This window comes from Epinephelus lanceolatus, chromosome 10 (assembly GCF_041903045.1).
Source record: "Epinephelus lanceolatus isolate andai-2023 chromosome 10, ASM4190304v1, whole genome shotgun sequence".
Taxonomy (NCBI): domain Eukaryota; kingdom Metazoa; phylum Chordata; class Actinopteri; order Perciformes; family Serranidae; genus Epinephelus; species Epinephelus lanceolatus.
Genome location: NC_135743.1, coordinates 31,265,307 through 31,281,280, shown reverse-complemented (window position 1 = coordinate 31,281,280; position 15,974 = coordinate 31,265,307). Strand labels below are relative to the sequence as shown.

Here is a 15,974-nt window from a genome sequence, read left to right as displayed (position 1 = left end):
GCCTTAAATATGATCTTATGTTGCTTTACAATGCGGAAATCAAACGCCAATCCGAGATGAGGAAGTGCAAGACGGAACGTGCCGTGTGCAAGTAATGTTGGCTAAGGAGCGTTCCTTCCTACTTGCGCAGACTGCACTGCAGGGATTTCCCATGTTACACTACTGTACTGTACGTACGCATCTTCCCTCACGTAGGCTCGTTCACACTCTGACACGTGCTGTGACATGAGGAGAGGATAGCAGAGGAGAGGACAAAAAAATTAAAGGGAAAGAATAGGAAAAAAATATCAGAAAAGAGTAATTCGACCTCAGTGTAATTAAAATACACTTCTTTTTTTATCGTTTTTCATCTACTTGCATCTACTTACATGCAAACATACAATAAATCAAGCCTGTTTAGTGGCAGGATAGCATCTCTCCATGGCAGCGTGACATGTTAGTTTCATGACCTCTTACATAACAGTGCTGCATCCATCCATAGCTACACTGACACACACAGCATCCATAGGCGGTCCAGTCTACAGTCCTTCACAGATCAATGCACAGTGGATGCCTGGTTATAAAACATGTGCCTGTATAGACCAACAGCCCAACAAGGCCCTGTCACATGCAAGGAGACCAGCCAACCAATTGCACTAATACTGTGTGGGTTTTTTTTTTTATTTTTTTTTTTTACTATTGTGACCTCCAGCTGCTCGTTTCCTGTCTCTACCCATTACAAAGAAATGGTGTCCATGTATATGCTTCCCCAGTTGTCCATCATATGCACGTGACCAGCTCTACACATGGTGGGAATGGGACAAAATGCTTCATCATTCCCCATCGCTTCCACGTTGGCACCCTGCCAGTGTCTCTGTCCCTTTGATGTCTCATCCGTCTTTTCTCTCTGTTAAATATCATCTTCCATCATCGACACAACCCTCGGCTTTATCATATAAATAAGATGTGTGAAAAGGATGTTAACCAGACCAGTGTTTCATCTAGTTACTAAGGCAGCCGTTAAGAGCCCGTGACTAGTCCCTCGTTCCAAATGGAGCCCAGCAGCAAGGGATGACGTGACGTCACGTCGCCAGGGCGACCAGGCTCCCCGAGGCACGTGTCTTGTATAAAAGCAGAAGGCGGCACTGTGAACTGCGCACACAGACTCAAGAAGCATCAGCCGTGAGGTAAGCTGCAACACCGACTCACCCTACAGTGTGTAGAGGCCCTTGCGACGACGAGCTGATACGCATTTGCTCAGACTATCTAAACTGAAGACGTTGAAAGTATTTGACAGGATTCAGACGTCACTAGTTTCAAAAGTTAGCTTATGTGTCGGTGCACTACAGTACATCACCTTGGTTAAGATACTAATGCAGTAAGCTGACGCAGTTTTAAATGAGAAGTTTAACAAATAACGGTAAATTCGTCGTGAATTTCCCCCAGACTGTTGCTGCTAAAAGCCGAAGATGAAGTGCGGAAGCGACCTTGTAGCCTTGAATTTCGTCTACCATCTTTAATTTAATCAGCCACGCAGCCGTTAAGTTAGCGCACGAGACACAGGCACGAGGATGAGGAGAAGAATAAGGTTAGCTCAAAGCTCATATAGCATATGGGTCTATAAAACAGCCTCTTTCGCAGGATGCACGCTGTAATGGTACAGGAAGAGAAAAGCGAGGGTGGGAGGGGATGCAGTCGTGGCCTTGCAGTCTGGGGAGAGGCTGTCCGTTGTGTAATACTGTGTACTTGAGTCGTTTCGTTGCATCATATGAAAAATCCAATGCAGCTATAAACATCCCGAAGCATTTGAATGACACGAAATTTAGCCTTGTTGTAAAGAAAATCTGTATAATTGAGTTATAAAGCATTCATAATGTATAATTCATTCATCTGAGGCTAAATTGTAGAGGGTAACGTGACATTGGCAGCTCCCATTGCTGCATCTTTGCGGAAGTGGATTAGACTCCATGTTACGTAACGTTAACCTAATACAAAAAATATATATTTATCACAGCAGAACAATAACCTATATAGGTAGACATGTAGCCGGGATTAAAATGGGGTTTAGCAAAAGATGTAATTTTACTGTAATAGTTGCGCTAAAATATTGTACAGAGCTGTAATGATGCACGAGGTGAATGAGTGCATGTGAATGGAGGTGAAGCTACGTGCTCCTCCTGGTCCTCACGATGAAGTCTGTCGTCGTTGCGTCATTAGATTTCAGAGATGAATTGTACTCTCGCAATGACAGGAAGCAGAGGTCTTTGTGATGCAAGAACCGAAACGGGTCAAACGAATAACCTTGGTTTTATTTCATGTCGAAAGATGAGAGAGGCGTGCTGAAAGCCTTCCTGTGATGACTCTGAAGGGCACAGAGACAGTGTGTAATGTCGCATGATTCTGCCGCAGTTTGACTTCAGACTCGACAGACCTGTTGATGCGGTTTGCAAAGAGGCTTGTGCTTTGGAAAATAACAATAGATAAAGCTCAAGTTAATTTCCAAATTATAAGGCTGCTTTATCATACACACAGTGTACCGGTGCAACAAGGGTCTAATTAAAAAACTGAATAGTGGAATCAGTCGAGCTTGTTTAATGGGGGACATTAGGGGGACACTAACAGGAAAATGATGTTTTATAAGAGTAATTATGTCAAAGCTACACAGTCCAGCTGTGCAAAAATAGACAATACTAATATTTATGAACTCATTAAGTATTTAGTTTTATTTATCATAGCAGTAATACAGTACATACTATTGACAATCCTAATGTTTGCTTAACGTTAGCCCCATTCAGCTCATTTAGGTGTGGTACATGCAGATGCAGCCATGTCTGGCCTTGTCTCACTCTTCAAGGTCATTACTCCAGCTGAGGAAGGTCAAAGTAGGCCCAGTGCTTCTGTTGTGATGCTGACCAGCTGCTAACCCATATTCTCAAACTCCTTATTAGTTTGAATAAGGTTATTCTTACTGTGCTTATGGATTTATGGATGGGGAGCCACACCTCCTAGCTCAGACTCCCTGGATGAGTGAAGGTCAATAATAACAGGCCCGATGCTGCCTGAGAAATGTTAAGTATTTAGGCTGTCTGTGTTGCCAAGCTTCAGGCTCTATGATAATAGTTTAGGAACAAAATTACATTTGCCATGCATCAGCAGATAATAGCTTTGCAGTATTTTTAATTAACATGATTTATGATTATAGTCTCCCTCTAAATTGATTTCTGAAACTGCCTTTCAAAGCACATGTGTAATTTTATTTAGAGTAGGCATTTCTTGTCCAAGATCCTGCCTAGTGAATATATTAAAATGGCACTAACAAGATCTTCAAATGAAATTAATCTACTAGTTTCATCAATACATTTGCAGTATTAAAATGTTTCACAGATACATCGTGACAGGATAGTACTGGCCGAAGATGTGCCTGCTCTGAGTAATATTATTATTATTTATTAGTTACTCCTTGCATATAAGGTTCAAAAGGTAGTAGCTTGTCATATCACGCACAATTGCTTTGACAGTCATTATGCTTTTGCAGGTGTTGCAGAATAGGGTGTCAGCTGTATATCTGAAGATGTCAGCTAGAACATACAAGCAATACACAGGACATGTAATTATAGCTTACCAAGGACTACAGCCATGTTATTAAAGAGATATGTACACATATGCTACTCGTGATGTCTCTATGACACTAGTCAAAGAGGTGGACTAGGTTTTCAGGTGCTTGCCATTAGAAGTACATATGCTTATTTTTATTGTATTAGATTAGTGTCTGTGTGTTACTCATGTTGGTCAGGCCAGAAAACTTTCCTCTTTTCTCTGTTACACACGTCAGGGCAGGCTGCCTGGGTCTCTGCAGTTAGTGAATACGTCACGCCCACTAAAAGTACATTTTGTTATGAGACTAATTTACATACAGTCATTCGTTCCTCTTGAGTTGGTTATGACTTGTTCTTTCTTTCTTAACACAAGTTTTCCACTTCAAGGTAGTGTGGCTGTTTCTAGATCGAGGTTTGAATGAGTGTCCCTCTCCATTATGCTCTGCAGCTGACTTATCAACCAGCCATCCTGTCCAGGATGTGTGTGTGTGTGTGTGTGAGAGAGAAGGAACTCCAGAGTGACTCAGCATTCTGCACCAAACTGTCACCAATTTAAGGGAAATAAAACCTAAAATAGGGAAGGACAGACACAACTGGGACATAAAATGCCCTTACTTGTACTACAAAGCAGTTTGGCCAAGTTTTTTTATATGGTTATTCAAAGGTGCAGATGTTTGCTACATTTCTTATATCATGCTAGCTCTGCAAACACAGCATTAAACTGTATTACTGTTCATTACTTTGAGAGACAAGAGGCAGCAAATGACAGGGTGCAAGTCTTAGGAAGGATATCTGTCATCTGCTTGCTGACATAAGCTCATACAGTGGACAGAGGGAAGTGTGTGTGTGTGTGTGTGTGTGTGTGTGTGTGTGTGGTCCAGCATTACCTCTGCAGAGTAGACACATGTCTCTTTCCTATTAACTCTTCTGCGGTTTGATAGAGCACACCTTTTCATAATTCATGATGGGTGGTGTATGTTTGTTCTTGTGTGCATGGACAAGTCCTGGTTGAACTGCAGTAGTAAGTTACTATATTCATAAAACCTCTCTCTTATCAGCTTTATCTAGTCTTATCATGAATATATAAAGTTATTAAATCATCAAACTACTATAAATTCAGTTTATGCTTATCATGTTAATTTGCCTCTGGTGAATTGTCTCATAGAAACAGTGAACCTCCTATGCGTTTGTCCCTGTCAGCAGGAGATCATGCCTGCTGAGTAGGACACACAGCCTGCGGTGTTGTGTGTACATGTGTCTGACAGGTGATGTAATGGCGTTGGACACTTAACTGACTAGTTTACGGCAGCAAAGTGACATTGTCTCAGTGATGAAACTATTAAAAGGAAGGAAGCATGTATACTGCTAAAGAGGAGACAAAAGAAAAGATATGCAAAAGAGAAGTTGCTGATGTTGAATACATAAAGTTTGACTCCACTTGTGCGTGTATGTAAAGGTGCATAACTGGCATTTATGGTTCAGTCACGAATGTCTATCATTTATATGTTTCAATGAGAGGCGTGCAAGGAGAGAGAACATTACCTAATTGGATAGTTTGTCTGGCCTTTAGCCAATCAGCCCGCTGCAGTGGAAAAACACCGGAGAGAAAGAGGGTGTGACAGAGGAATAAAAAGCTGGAGGACGGTCTGAATAGGCAAGATACACTGAAAGAAGGGCGGACGAAGGAGGAAGGCAGGGGGAGTGGTGTAGTGGGCAGGAAAAGCGAGAATGGAGTCAGTGAGTTCATTCACTCACAGTGGCAGTTTTACTCTTAAACTGTAACAGCTTTAGAAAACAGTGACTCGACAACATATTAATGGTCATCACTCACAGCATCACCATGGATAACTATGAATATTTTATTTAGTCTGTATCCTGCTATTATGAAAAAAGAAAGGCCTGACCTTGACTCAACTATGTGAAGGGAAAGGTGTACAGTGATCTGTCTGTGCTCTTCAAAACTCAGGTCCATATAAGGGTGAGACTGGAGTCCACACAATGTCTCACTGCTCGTCTAAGACTGTTGACATATTACAGGGAAAAGAGGAATCAGTGTTTGTTTGGCAAAGTGTTGGTGCTTGACAACAGAGGAGGTGTTGGCAGAAGTGACATACCCTGTCACACTCTTTCCTCTCCTACCACTTTCATTCGCCCAGCAGATTTTGTCTCAATTTTAAGATTTTACCACCTGATGCAGCCAGATTTCTTTGTGCTTTTCTGGTCGACTAGTTATGAGTCATCTTTCCCGCAGTGGGCCCTGCAGGGCACGCGCATACACGCTGGCATGGCGACCCTGTCCTGCACCTCCCGTGGTTAAACTTCATGTTTGTGTGAGGAAAATGGGTCGCAGCTCAGAGGGAGGGTCGGACTGTGCTAAATGAGGGGGATCAGACTGACAAAGATTTGCGAGGACAGGGAGAAGGAGGTAGCGGGTTGAATTTTAATGATTAGTTTGGGTGGTGAGGCAAAGAGGAGGGGAGGTTGGATATTCATGAAGCCCAAAAAGTGGGGAAGAGACAGTTAAGAGTGAACCAGGAGAGGATTTAAAGGGAAAAGAGAGATGTAGCAGGTGGACGGTGAAGCTGAATAAGCCAAACAGATTGAATGAGATGAAATATTAGGATGGATGAAAAATAGGTAGAGTATACAAGTGAGTTGCTGGGTGTACTCCTCATTAATTAGGATTGAACACAAGTAAAGCTCCTCTGGTTGGCTGGTTCCTCGCTTTATCTAACCAATCAGAGGAGGAGATGGGTGCACCACCCCTTGTCAAGAGACTGAGTCCCAGGTTTGGTCTGATCTCAGGTTGGTGATAAAGGAGATGTGCGATTTATGGATCAGGGAGGTAAGACAGAGGTGATGATGAGGGGGGAGGGTTGAACGGTGAGATAGAAAAAATTGGCTGTTGACTGGCCCGCCAATCAGAAGAGGAGGTGGCTGCACTGCAAAACAGTTTTGACCAAAATTGTGAGGAAGTAACTTTACTACCACTGTATACATCTGGCCGTCTGTTTGCCCCTTCTTCCTACATTTAATGAGTGTCAGCAGATTGCAAACTGCAGTGAACAATGTGTACCCACTTTGCTCTGCTCCACTCAATACACCCTCTATGAGCTGAGACATGTCTGTGTGAGCTCTGCCACAGACTGTGTGCTGAATACCAGATCAGGGCTGATTGGCCTTCAGTCAAAAGAGGTGGGACGATGTGGTAGAGAAGTAGGAAGAGCTGTTGGCTATATAGTATGCATCAGAAAACATACCGCACATAAAATTATAATGTTAATGCTCGACATAGAAATCTTATTATATTTTGATTGAACCATATTTTAACCATTTTGAGCAGAGTGGTTGTAAAGGTTGCTATCAAAGATTACAAATTGTATTACAACATATTTTGCATATCTCACAACTGCCTAAGACTTATCCAACACTAATTTGTAAACTAAACAGTGATACTGAAGTAGAGTATGATGTTGCAGCACCAGGTTTTGGTTCCTTTTATTCATTCATTAAAGCTGCATTGAGCAGGGTTTTGTCTTGGCTGCTCAGTGTGACCTCTCCCTCTTCTTTCATTGATTGGCCAAAGCCCCACACTGTTGCTAAGCAACAATAACAGACATGGAGGGGGGAGTGTCAGCAAGTTGGTACTGTGCAGGCAGTGAAAGCTTGCGGCTATGGATTAAACAGAGCAGTATCACCAGAGATCGTGAAGGCAGTGTAGTATAGTTCAAACGAGACAAGACCGTAGGACACCACGAAGACATTTTAAAAAATGACGTAATGACACAAATCCACAATATAGTGAAAAGAATACTCCTTCCATACATCGTGATGTATTTAGTGACCTCACAGACCACCACCATCTACAATGCTGCCTCGGTAAAAGGTACAATATTACGGCCTCGTCTGCTGTAGCCTTGTTTCTTGTTGTCTGAAATTTTTGACTCTGCCTTCTAGTGCCATCTGTTGGCTATAGCTATACTATCATAAAGGACACATGGAACTATGAGGGCATTGACGTTTACAAGGATTGAAACAGACATATCTATTTTTCATAAGTAAAGGGAGGATAAATGAGCCTTGATGCAAAAACTATGGCTGCCAAAGGGTGGGGAAATTTTTGTGGACTGACCAACCAACAGAGGGAGCTGTCGAGCTGCTGGCTCAGCTAAAAATCATTTTCGATGCACAGTGAAGTAGTCAAGTTGTTAAATTCTCTACATTTGGAGCCACAACCCTGTGTCTGAGTCAAACTTTCCACCTGCTTTAGTGAAGCAGAAGAGCCCACTCAATTCATTCAAACAGTAGTTTCATTTGTTTATAGAGCAGCCATTTTCTTTTGGAAAACCAAGGGCAACTGCGCTGTTTAGAGAAAAAGGAGAGGTTAGCATAGAGAGAGAGAAAGCCAGCAAGTGAGACAAAGAGTGAAAGTGCACAGGCGACAGGGGGAAGGAGGGTTCAAAAGAGAGGAGAGAGGGTGACTGCAGAGTTTGTGAATGCACAATAGGTAATGGTGGGAACCAAGTATAAAGGAGAGGAAGAGAAATGTGAGAACAGCTTGGCCATACTGTATGCACCCTCTCTCTCCTTTCTCTCTACCTCTTTCTCTCCTTTGGTGACCTTGTATAATGGATGCTAGCAGCAGAACACAAAATGGCTGCTCTATACCCTGAAAGGAAGGTGCTACAAAAGGCACACACAAAAATGCCCCAGAGAAGTGTGACCCTGTTGGAAAATTGACTGTTCACAATACATTCATTTTGACTGGCATCAGGCTTACAGTTCCAGTGAGAAAAAGCATCTGATTGTGCTCAATAACAAGTGAATAAATCCAGGTTAAAATGGTCAGTAATTATCGACCATTGTTAGAATGAGAGAGACGATTTATCCTAATCTGGTTGCCCCTTTTGTCTATTTAAAGTGCTCCCACAATGCATTTCACCAGATCGACAGCCTGTCCTACATGCTCTCCACTGGGACACACACACACATACACTCACACTCACACACACAACAGATTAGGAGATTACAGTAGTCTAAAATGACAACCAACCAGTTTCAAGGACAATCTGGGTTGCCCTTCTTTACTTGACCTGCGCCTGTCTGTCTCACTCACACACATTAGCTGCTGGTCAGGCTAGTACCTGGTCAGTGCAACTGAGCTGCCTGCTCACCTGCATGTGTAAATGTTTGGGTACATGTTACATGTAGAACTGTAACAAATCCTAAATAAGTCCATGAAGTAATTAAGATTTTTAGATATTGAAACACTCCTCAAATCAGGCAGTTAGTGCTAAAATATAATGATAAACTGAAGAATCAGCTCCCTTTTTATGCCTAAATTAACCTACTAGTCCACACACAAAATCTATAATGCAGTTTTAGGCAGTTTTCTTTGCCAAAAGGCAAGTCACATGACTTTGGAATAGATTTGGAGCTAAGTATAATATCAAAGTGCGTATCCCTTCTTGCACAGACAGATCAAGGACAGTAAAAGAGAGGAAGGAGGTGGAGTCAGAAGATGAATGACACGAAGGAAGGAAAGAAGAGGGGATGCAGTAGGTAGAAAAGATGAAAGCTGGAAAAGTAGCAGGCGAGGACAGAGGAGGTGTGGAGAGGAGAAACGGGCAGTATGAGAAGGAGGAGGAAAGAAGGAGGAAAAGGAGGTCACATAGTTGAATCAAGGCCAGGCTTTCTCTTTGTTCCCTCGGCAGACAAGTCTCTATTTGTTGCGTACCAACCACTTTCTCCCTCCCTTCTTATCCCAGTTGTTTTCTAAACATGTCCCAGCATGACGCACCTCCCTACTCCTGCAGCAGATGCACGTAAAACATGCCATTTGACTGCCTGTATTTTTCTGTCACTGACAACAAACAGAATCACACCCCTGCGCAGCTGCAGTTTGGTGTTCTGGTGCTTCAGCTCAAGTGCACACCAATGTACTATATCACCTGGGTGTGTTTTCACCCTTTAATGCTAATGCGTCACACTGCCTGTCTAATGCACTGTAAGGCTACAACTACTGTATGTTATTATAGTATTTGCATTTTCAAATGCATGAAGCTACATGAAGACAGCACATTACTACTAGCACATTACTACACTTTACTCTGTGTGTTTACACAAAAAGATAGGGAGGACAAGGCAGTGGAGAAGACATGCAGGGCAGATAGAAGAGCACAGATGGTGACAGTGTGAAGTGCAAATTGCAGGCTTTAAAATAGCACATGGAATAGATATTTTTTTCCTAACGGTTTGTGGAGCCTGAACAAGAGAGTGTTCACAATAAAATAGTGGATTATGCATGGTCATGTTACAACAATGTAACACACACACTCATTGTGTGTTGCCAACAACTGAACTAACCTGATTATTAAAGCCACCTCCTGCTGCCAGGACAACAGTTTATCTCACTACCAAACACTCGCGTATACTTCAAATGTTTAAACTCTGTGTAAAAGAAAAGAGGGCATTTGTTGGCACATTGTTAAGCCCCAATGATTTTTGGTCATCAGACTGAGCGTGTCTCCAGCTAGCTAAATGAGATTGGATGCATTTTCATGTTATTTGTATCATTTTGTTGCTGTTACTTTCTAATGTCATTGGTTTCTCTGTTTCTTTTATTTCTCCCTAGTAACTCAACCCCCCCCAAGCAGCAACCATGTCAGACCTCTGTGTTGGAATCAATGGGTGAGTTTGAAAACACACACACACACACACACACACACATACACACATACACACACACACAAATTATATGTACAGGATGGTTCAGATATATAGATTATATGATGAGGTTAGGATGTTGATGAAGCACATTTTTGGGATGGCAGTTCACCATTTTTTACAAGTTAGTTGACTGTCTTAAAGAAAAGGGCAAAATGCATTAGCTGTCAGAGTAAAATACATTTAAAATAATTTTAATAAAATCCACCCTTAATTTAGTATGCCAAATTTTGATATGACAGTGTGCCCTTGTGGTACCATGTATGAATATTATGTAGAACAGCACAAATGGACTTTATCAAATAATAATTGCACAGTAAAAACTGTACTTAACTTTGATCACATGTTGGTGGTTTGAAATTTGCCTTGTCACATGCAGCTCTTCACTGTGGCTACATGGTCTTCTTCTGTTTCTTCTTTAACTAAAATGGAAGGAGTCTCTGTCTGTATGTCAGTCCTTCAATTTTCTCAACAACCGCTCACCCAAACAAACTTCACACTTGACACATGTATTGCTGAGAACCCAAGGGAACTGCAGTGTCCAGTACAAGCCCTAGAGATCTATGGGACATATTTATTAGTTGTGTGTTATGTACAAACTGTGTTGTGTATTGAGAGGGGACATTGATTAACTGTTTCATCAACAAATGGCTCACTCTCCACTGCTTGCTTCAGTACATTCAAGAACAGATGAGGAAAGATAGAATGGAGATGGTTTATTGTAGTAAATTCAAAATTTTAAGCTTTAGGGATGTAACTTTCAAAATAAAGGATTATTTTCCTGGAAATAGCCTGATCCCAAATATCTGGCTGTTAGCATATGATGTGTATACTCTAGCATTGCTTGGGGATGCAGCAATGTCAGAGCAGGTGTATTGAAGCACAGTGTTAAATGTGACGTTGATGAGGATGAGCGGTTTTCAAAAAAGCTGCAAACAGCAATTTTAGAGGCCAAACCATCAACTGTTGCAGGCCAATTTTGAGCGGGCTTTGCACACGTAATAATGATATATCAAAATGACCTGACAACAAAAATGTCCCATGAGTATGGATTCTCTTCCTGATTCACAATAAAAGCTTTTAAGCTGTTGGTCATAGAAAAGCTTTTATTGTGAACTAACAGCGAAAAGTGTTTATCTGACATTAATCAAAGCTTCAGCAGTACAGCTGCAGGAGTGCAAGAACTCACGATTTCTGTTGATTGGCATTAATGTGCAGGGCTTCTCTGTAGCAGGTAAACTACTGGAAGTTTTGTTGGACTCTAATGACATCACAGATTGTGGCTTTGTTAGAGGATTCATGTGAGCTCCCACGAGTGGTCCGACATCCTGAGGAAGTTTCCCACCATTTTCCCAAAATAGCTATTATTAATAATCTCTCTCCCCCCTCACTCTGCAGTTTCGGTCGTATTGGCCGTCTGGTCCTGAGGGCTTGCCTTCAGAAAGGCATCAAGGTTGTGGCCATCAATGACCCTTTCATTGACTTGGATTACATGGTGAGAAAACTTACATGCACATACTTGCTTACAAATAATAAACATTTAAACTGCAGTATGTTGTTGAAAGAATCTGGTTCACAAAGCAACAAACAAAAAAACTGACCCATAGTTTCTACATTATCAATACCTGAGCTGAACGTGTTGCTTTCTCAATAGCTTGTTTGTCATTTGGTTTTAATTCTCTATCAAGATTACAAACCTAAACACTACCAGTAACTCTCCAAATTCAAAAAAGGAAACTGAGAAACTGTCAAGTATATGAAATAAGATACTATAGTGTGATAGTAATAACTTAGAGTGTGTCTCTCCCATCCTTGTCCTTATAACCTCATTATTTTCCTCCTGTCTCCTAGATCTACATGTTCAAGTATGACTCCACCCATGGCCGTTACCATGGTGAGGTCTCCCGTGAAGATGGCAAGTTCATAGTTGATGGCAATGCCATCTCTGTCTACCAGTGGTAAGTGAAGTTGATGTTTAGTTGTGAGTAGCATTTGCTGTGAAGATATCAAATATCAATGAGTTGCTGTTGATGTAAACTGGTGGCAACAAGCTTAAGTGAGGCCAAAATCCAGCCAACTGATTTATAATGAATGAAATATTTACTCACGTGCCACTTACGTACAATTTTTATTGTATCAGAGAGATCTCTGTAATAGATGCAGCCACCTCAGTGTTCAGTTTGAATTATTACAGACTTTTTGGTTTCCTGAGTGAATTCCAGGCAGTGGAATGAGGCTTTCTGTTGACTGGGGCCTCACTCATACAGCTAACCCTCCACTGACTGTACAGGCTGTTGTTTTAGTCCTTTTGAGTTAATGGCGCCTCCCCTCTGCAAAAGACAACACCAACAAAAAGGAGGGTTAGAGAAGAGACATTCCTGTTCCACTCTGAGCACTGAGTGTAAATTATTGAGGTGCCTCTCCTTGAGTATTCGGTTTTTACAGCACCATCTGCTTTTTTGGCAGACTCTTAACCTCTACATACCAAGGTGTTCATTGAAAAATTATATATATGTTTCATTACTTGCATGACGTTATCCAAAGAGGCTCTGCAGGCAATTTTAGAAAGCACAGGATGTACTGTTCTAAGATTAACCCTCACTTCTCTCTCACCATATGTAACTTGCTCATTATCTCTTTTCTTGTGTAGTATTCTTGTGTTCCTTGTCTTTTGTCAACCCCAAGTTTAACATTACTAAATGGTAGTTATAATAATTTCATCTTAGACCGACTCTGTTCTTTATCTCACTCTAGTATGAAGCCAGCAGAGATCCCCTGGAGCGACGCTGGAGCCCAGTACGTTGTCGAGTCCACTGGAGTCTTCCTCACTGTGGAGAAGGCCTCTGTATGTACACGCATGCACATACACAGAAACAATTATACAGGCTGCCAGATGGTCCAGTTTCTAAATTGTGCCCTTTTTCTCTCCTGTCCAATTACAGTCTCACCTCCAGGGTGGAGCTAAGCGCGTGGTTGTGTCTGCCCCTTCACCTGATGCTCCAATGTTTGTCATGGGAGTTAACGAGGACAAATACGACCCTTCCTCCATGAACATTGTCAGGTAACACCCCCTTGGTCTTGAACATACGTTCACACTGTACATTATTAATTTTAACAAACATGTTCCTTTATGTGGAGCAATGTCATTACATATGTCAAGAGAAGTGACTGTAGTAGTTAATGAGCATGCCTGTTGTTCTTTTCATAGCAATGCCTCCTGCACCACCAACTGCCTGGCCCCCCTGGCCAAAGTCATCAATGATAACTTTGGCATTGAGGAGGCTCTCATGGTAAGTCACAGTAAATCTGTGTCCAAATGTAATACTGAGATTTTCAGCCATTGTTGTGAGGAGGCCTTTTTCATGAATGTTACTGTATTTGCAGCCTTAAAGAAGTATTTCACTGCTGGAAAGAAAGATGTTTGGCTGTCTATGCAGTAGAAAGGCAAAAATACTGTTGAAATTGGTGCTACATGACCAGAGAAAACAGAAAAAAAGGCTGTGGCATTTGCTTTTGCTTAAGTAGTAGAAAACCTGTAATGACAATAAACAGTCCTGTGGTGGTGGGTGACATAATGCAAGTTTCTCATCCAAAAACAACATGGTGGCCAGCTGGTAACAAACAGTTTTTTATTACAGTTGTACTTGAAGTGAAACTGGTACTGCAGCACTGCCTACTTTTACTGTTTGATATCACTTTTATTCAGCCTATGTTTGCACAATACAGGAAACAGTATGGAGCCCACCTCCTGTTCACAAACTCTCGTAGTACAGCTAAACAGTGCACTAAACTATGTTTCAGCAAACATTTTAGGCGAGAAATAGGCAACGCAGAAACAGAATATCGGTTCATTTTTTATCAGCACAGCCTAGTTTTACTGTTTGATCTGAGCTTAGTCCCAGTTTGAGGTCTCTCTCTGTCTCTCGATCTGCTTTTTCACTCCTCGTGTCCTAATGCAGAAGTACATTCTGTAATTTGAACAACAGCCCTAGAGCCAAGGAAAATATGCAGGATGATGCGAAATCTGTCATCTGGCAGATTGACGTTGAGACATGATGGAACAAAGTTTACCACAGTTTATTTACACATACTATGCACATTGTTATGAAAGAAAGCTGGTTGAAAATCAGTGGAGTATCCCTTTAGATGTATACTAGAGTTACTGATGTTTCATGTAATATACTCTCCACTTTGTAGACTACAGTCCATGCATACACAGCCACCCAAAAGACAGTGGACGGCCCCAGTGCCAAGGCCTGGCGTGATGGCCGCTGTGCCCACACAAACATCATTCCAGCCTCCACTGGTGCCGCCAAGGCAGTGGGCAAAGTCATCCCTGAGCTCAACGGGTAAGGACAAACACACTTGCTGTCAGCCTGATAATCAGATGCACCTTTTGTAATTCTGCAAGCAGGTTAATAAAAACTAACTTTTTTTTTTGTCTGTCTTCTCTCTCTAGTAAGCTGACAGGGATGGCATTCAGGGTGCCAGTTGCTGATGTGTCAGTGGTGGACCTGACATGCCGTCTATCCAAGCCTGCATCTTATGCTGAGATTAAGGAAGCCTGCAAGAAGGCCGCACATGGGCCCATGAAGGGAGTGCTGGGTTACACCGAGGACCAGGTAACACTCAGTGTTATTTCACATGTACTGTGAAGCAAATACAGGGCTAGTGATAATGTAAGAACTAAAGCTTTAAGTTAGTGGAAGTAGAGTGAGGTGTGGTAAAGAGGTTCAGGATAGGTTATGCGCTTTTGTCCATTTAATTTGGGTGCATGGATTAAGATGAACATTTATTCCTATCTTTAATGGATTGTGATTCATTTAATTGAATGATGTAAATGGACACTCAGAGATATGCCCATTGTGACTATGAATGAGGTTGTTTTTTCCAGTTAATAATGACTTGAATCTGACTTGTAGTGGGGTTTGTGTTTTGCAGGTGGTGTCCTCCGACTTCATCGGTGACACTCACTCCTCCATCTTCGACGCTGGTGCCGGCATCTCCCTCAACGACAACTTTGTCAAACTCATTTCTTGGTTAGTTTTCAATGTCTTGGTCAGTCTCATATGTGAAACAGGGAGTTAGTGTTCATTTAAAGAGGAAAATGAAAAAAACAGTTTAACTTTTTCAAAGCCAAGCAATTAATTTCTTCTCTTCTTTCCACTCTGTCTCTCTCCAGGTATGATAATGAGTTTGGCTACAGCCACCGTGTCGCTGACCTGCTGCTGTACATGCACTCCAAGGAGTAGACACTTCCTGTCCAAAAAGGAAGTCAGGAAAGGGACCACCCCAACCATTATCCCTCACCCGCCCTTCTCTTTTACACACAGGCCCCACCCATAGCCAAGTCATAGCATCACAGCCCTTAGCTCTACTACAGTATACGTAGGCAGCAGCAACAGTGTGTTTGAGTGTTCTGAGTTTATCTGTTTTATTTTCCTTTAATGAGACGATCGGTGACAGTATTTGTGTCCGTGTGCCCCCTCTCCACCTCCCACTGCCACTTTAGATGTGTCCTTATGGCTCAATGCTATGGTAACTACTGTATCCATCTCTGTTGGTGTGTTTTAAAGGCTTAATCACCAGTGGACGGAGGAAGCTGAGAGGCAGAGCTACTGTAACTCCGCTTAAGAGTAATGAGACCAAGAAATAAAACTTAAAAAACCTTAA

The 15,974-nt window shown here is 41.9% G+C and overlaps 1 protein-coding gene across 1 annotated transcript; it reads left to right on the top strand.

The window, feature by feature from the left end:
* The first annotated feature begins 1,066 nt into the window (after nucleotides 1-1,066).
* On the top strand, nucleotides 1,067-15,974 carry gapdhs (glyceraldehyde-3-phosphate dehydrogenase, spermatogenic). The gene is made up of 11 exons (XM_033640167.2): nucleotides 1,067-1,166; nucleotides 10,210-10,265; nucleotides 11,700-11,796; nucleotides 12,153-12,259; nucleotides 13,056-13,146; nucleotides 13,244-13,362; nucleotides 13,510-13,591; nucleotides 14,499-14,650; nucleotides 14,761-14,923; nucleotides 15,243-15,340; nucleotides 15,484-15,974. Exons 2-11 carry the CDS (start codon nucleotides 10,237-10,239, stop codon nucleotides 15,551-15,553), a joined length of 1,008 nt encoding a protein of 335 aa, XP_033496058.1. The 5' UTR covers nucleotides 1,067-1,166; nucleotides 10,210-10,236; the 3' UTR covers nucleotides 15,554-15,974.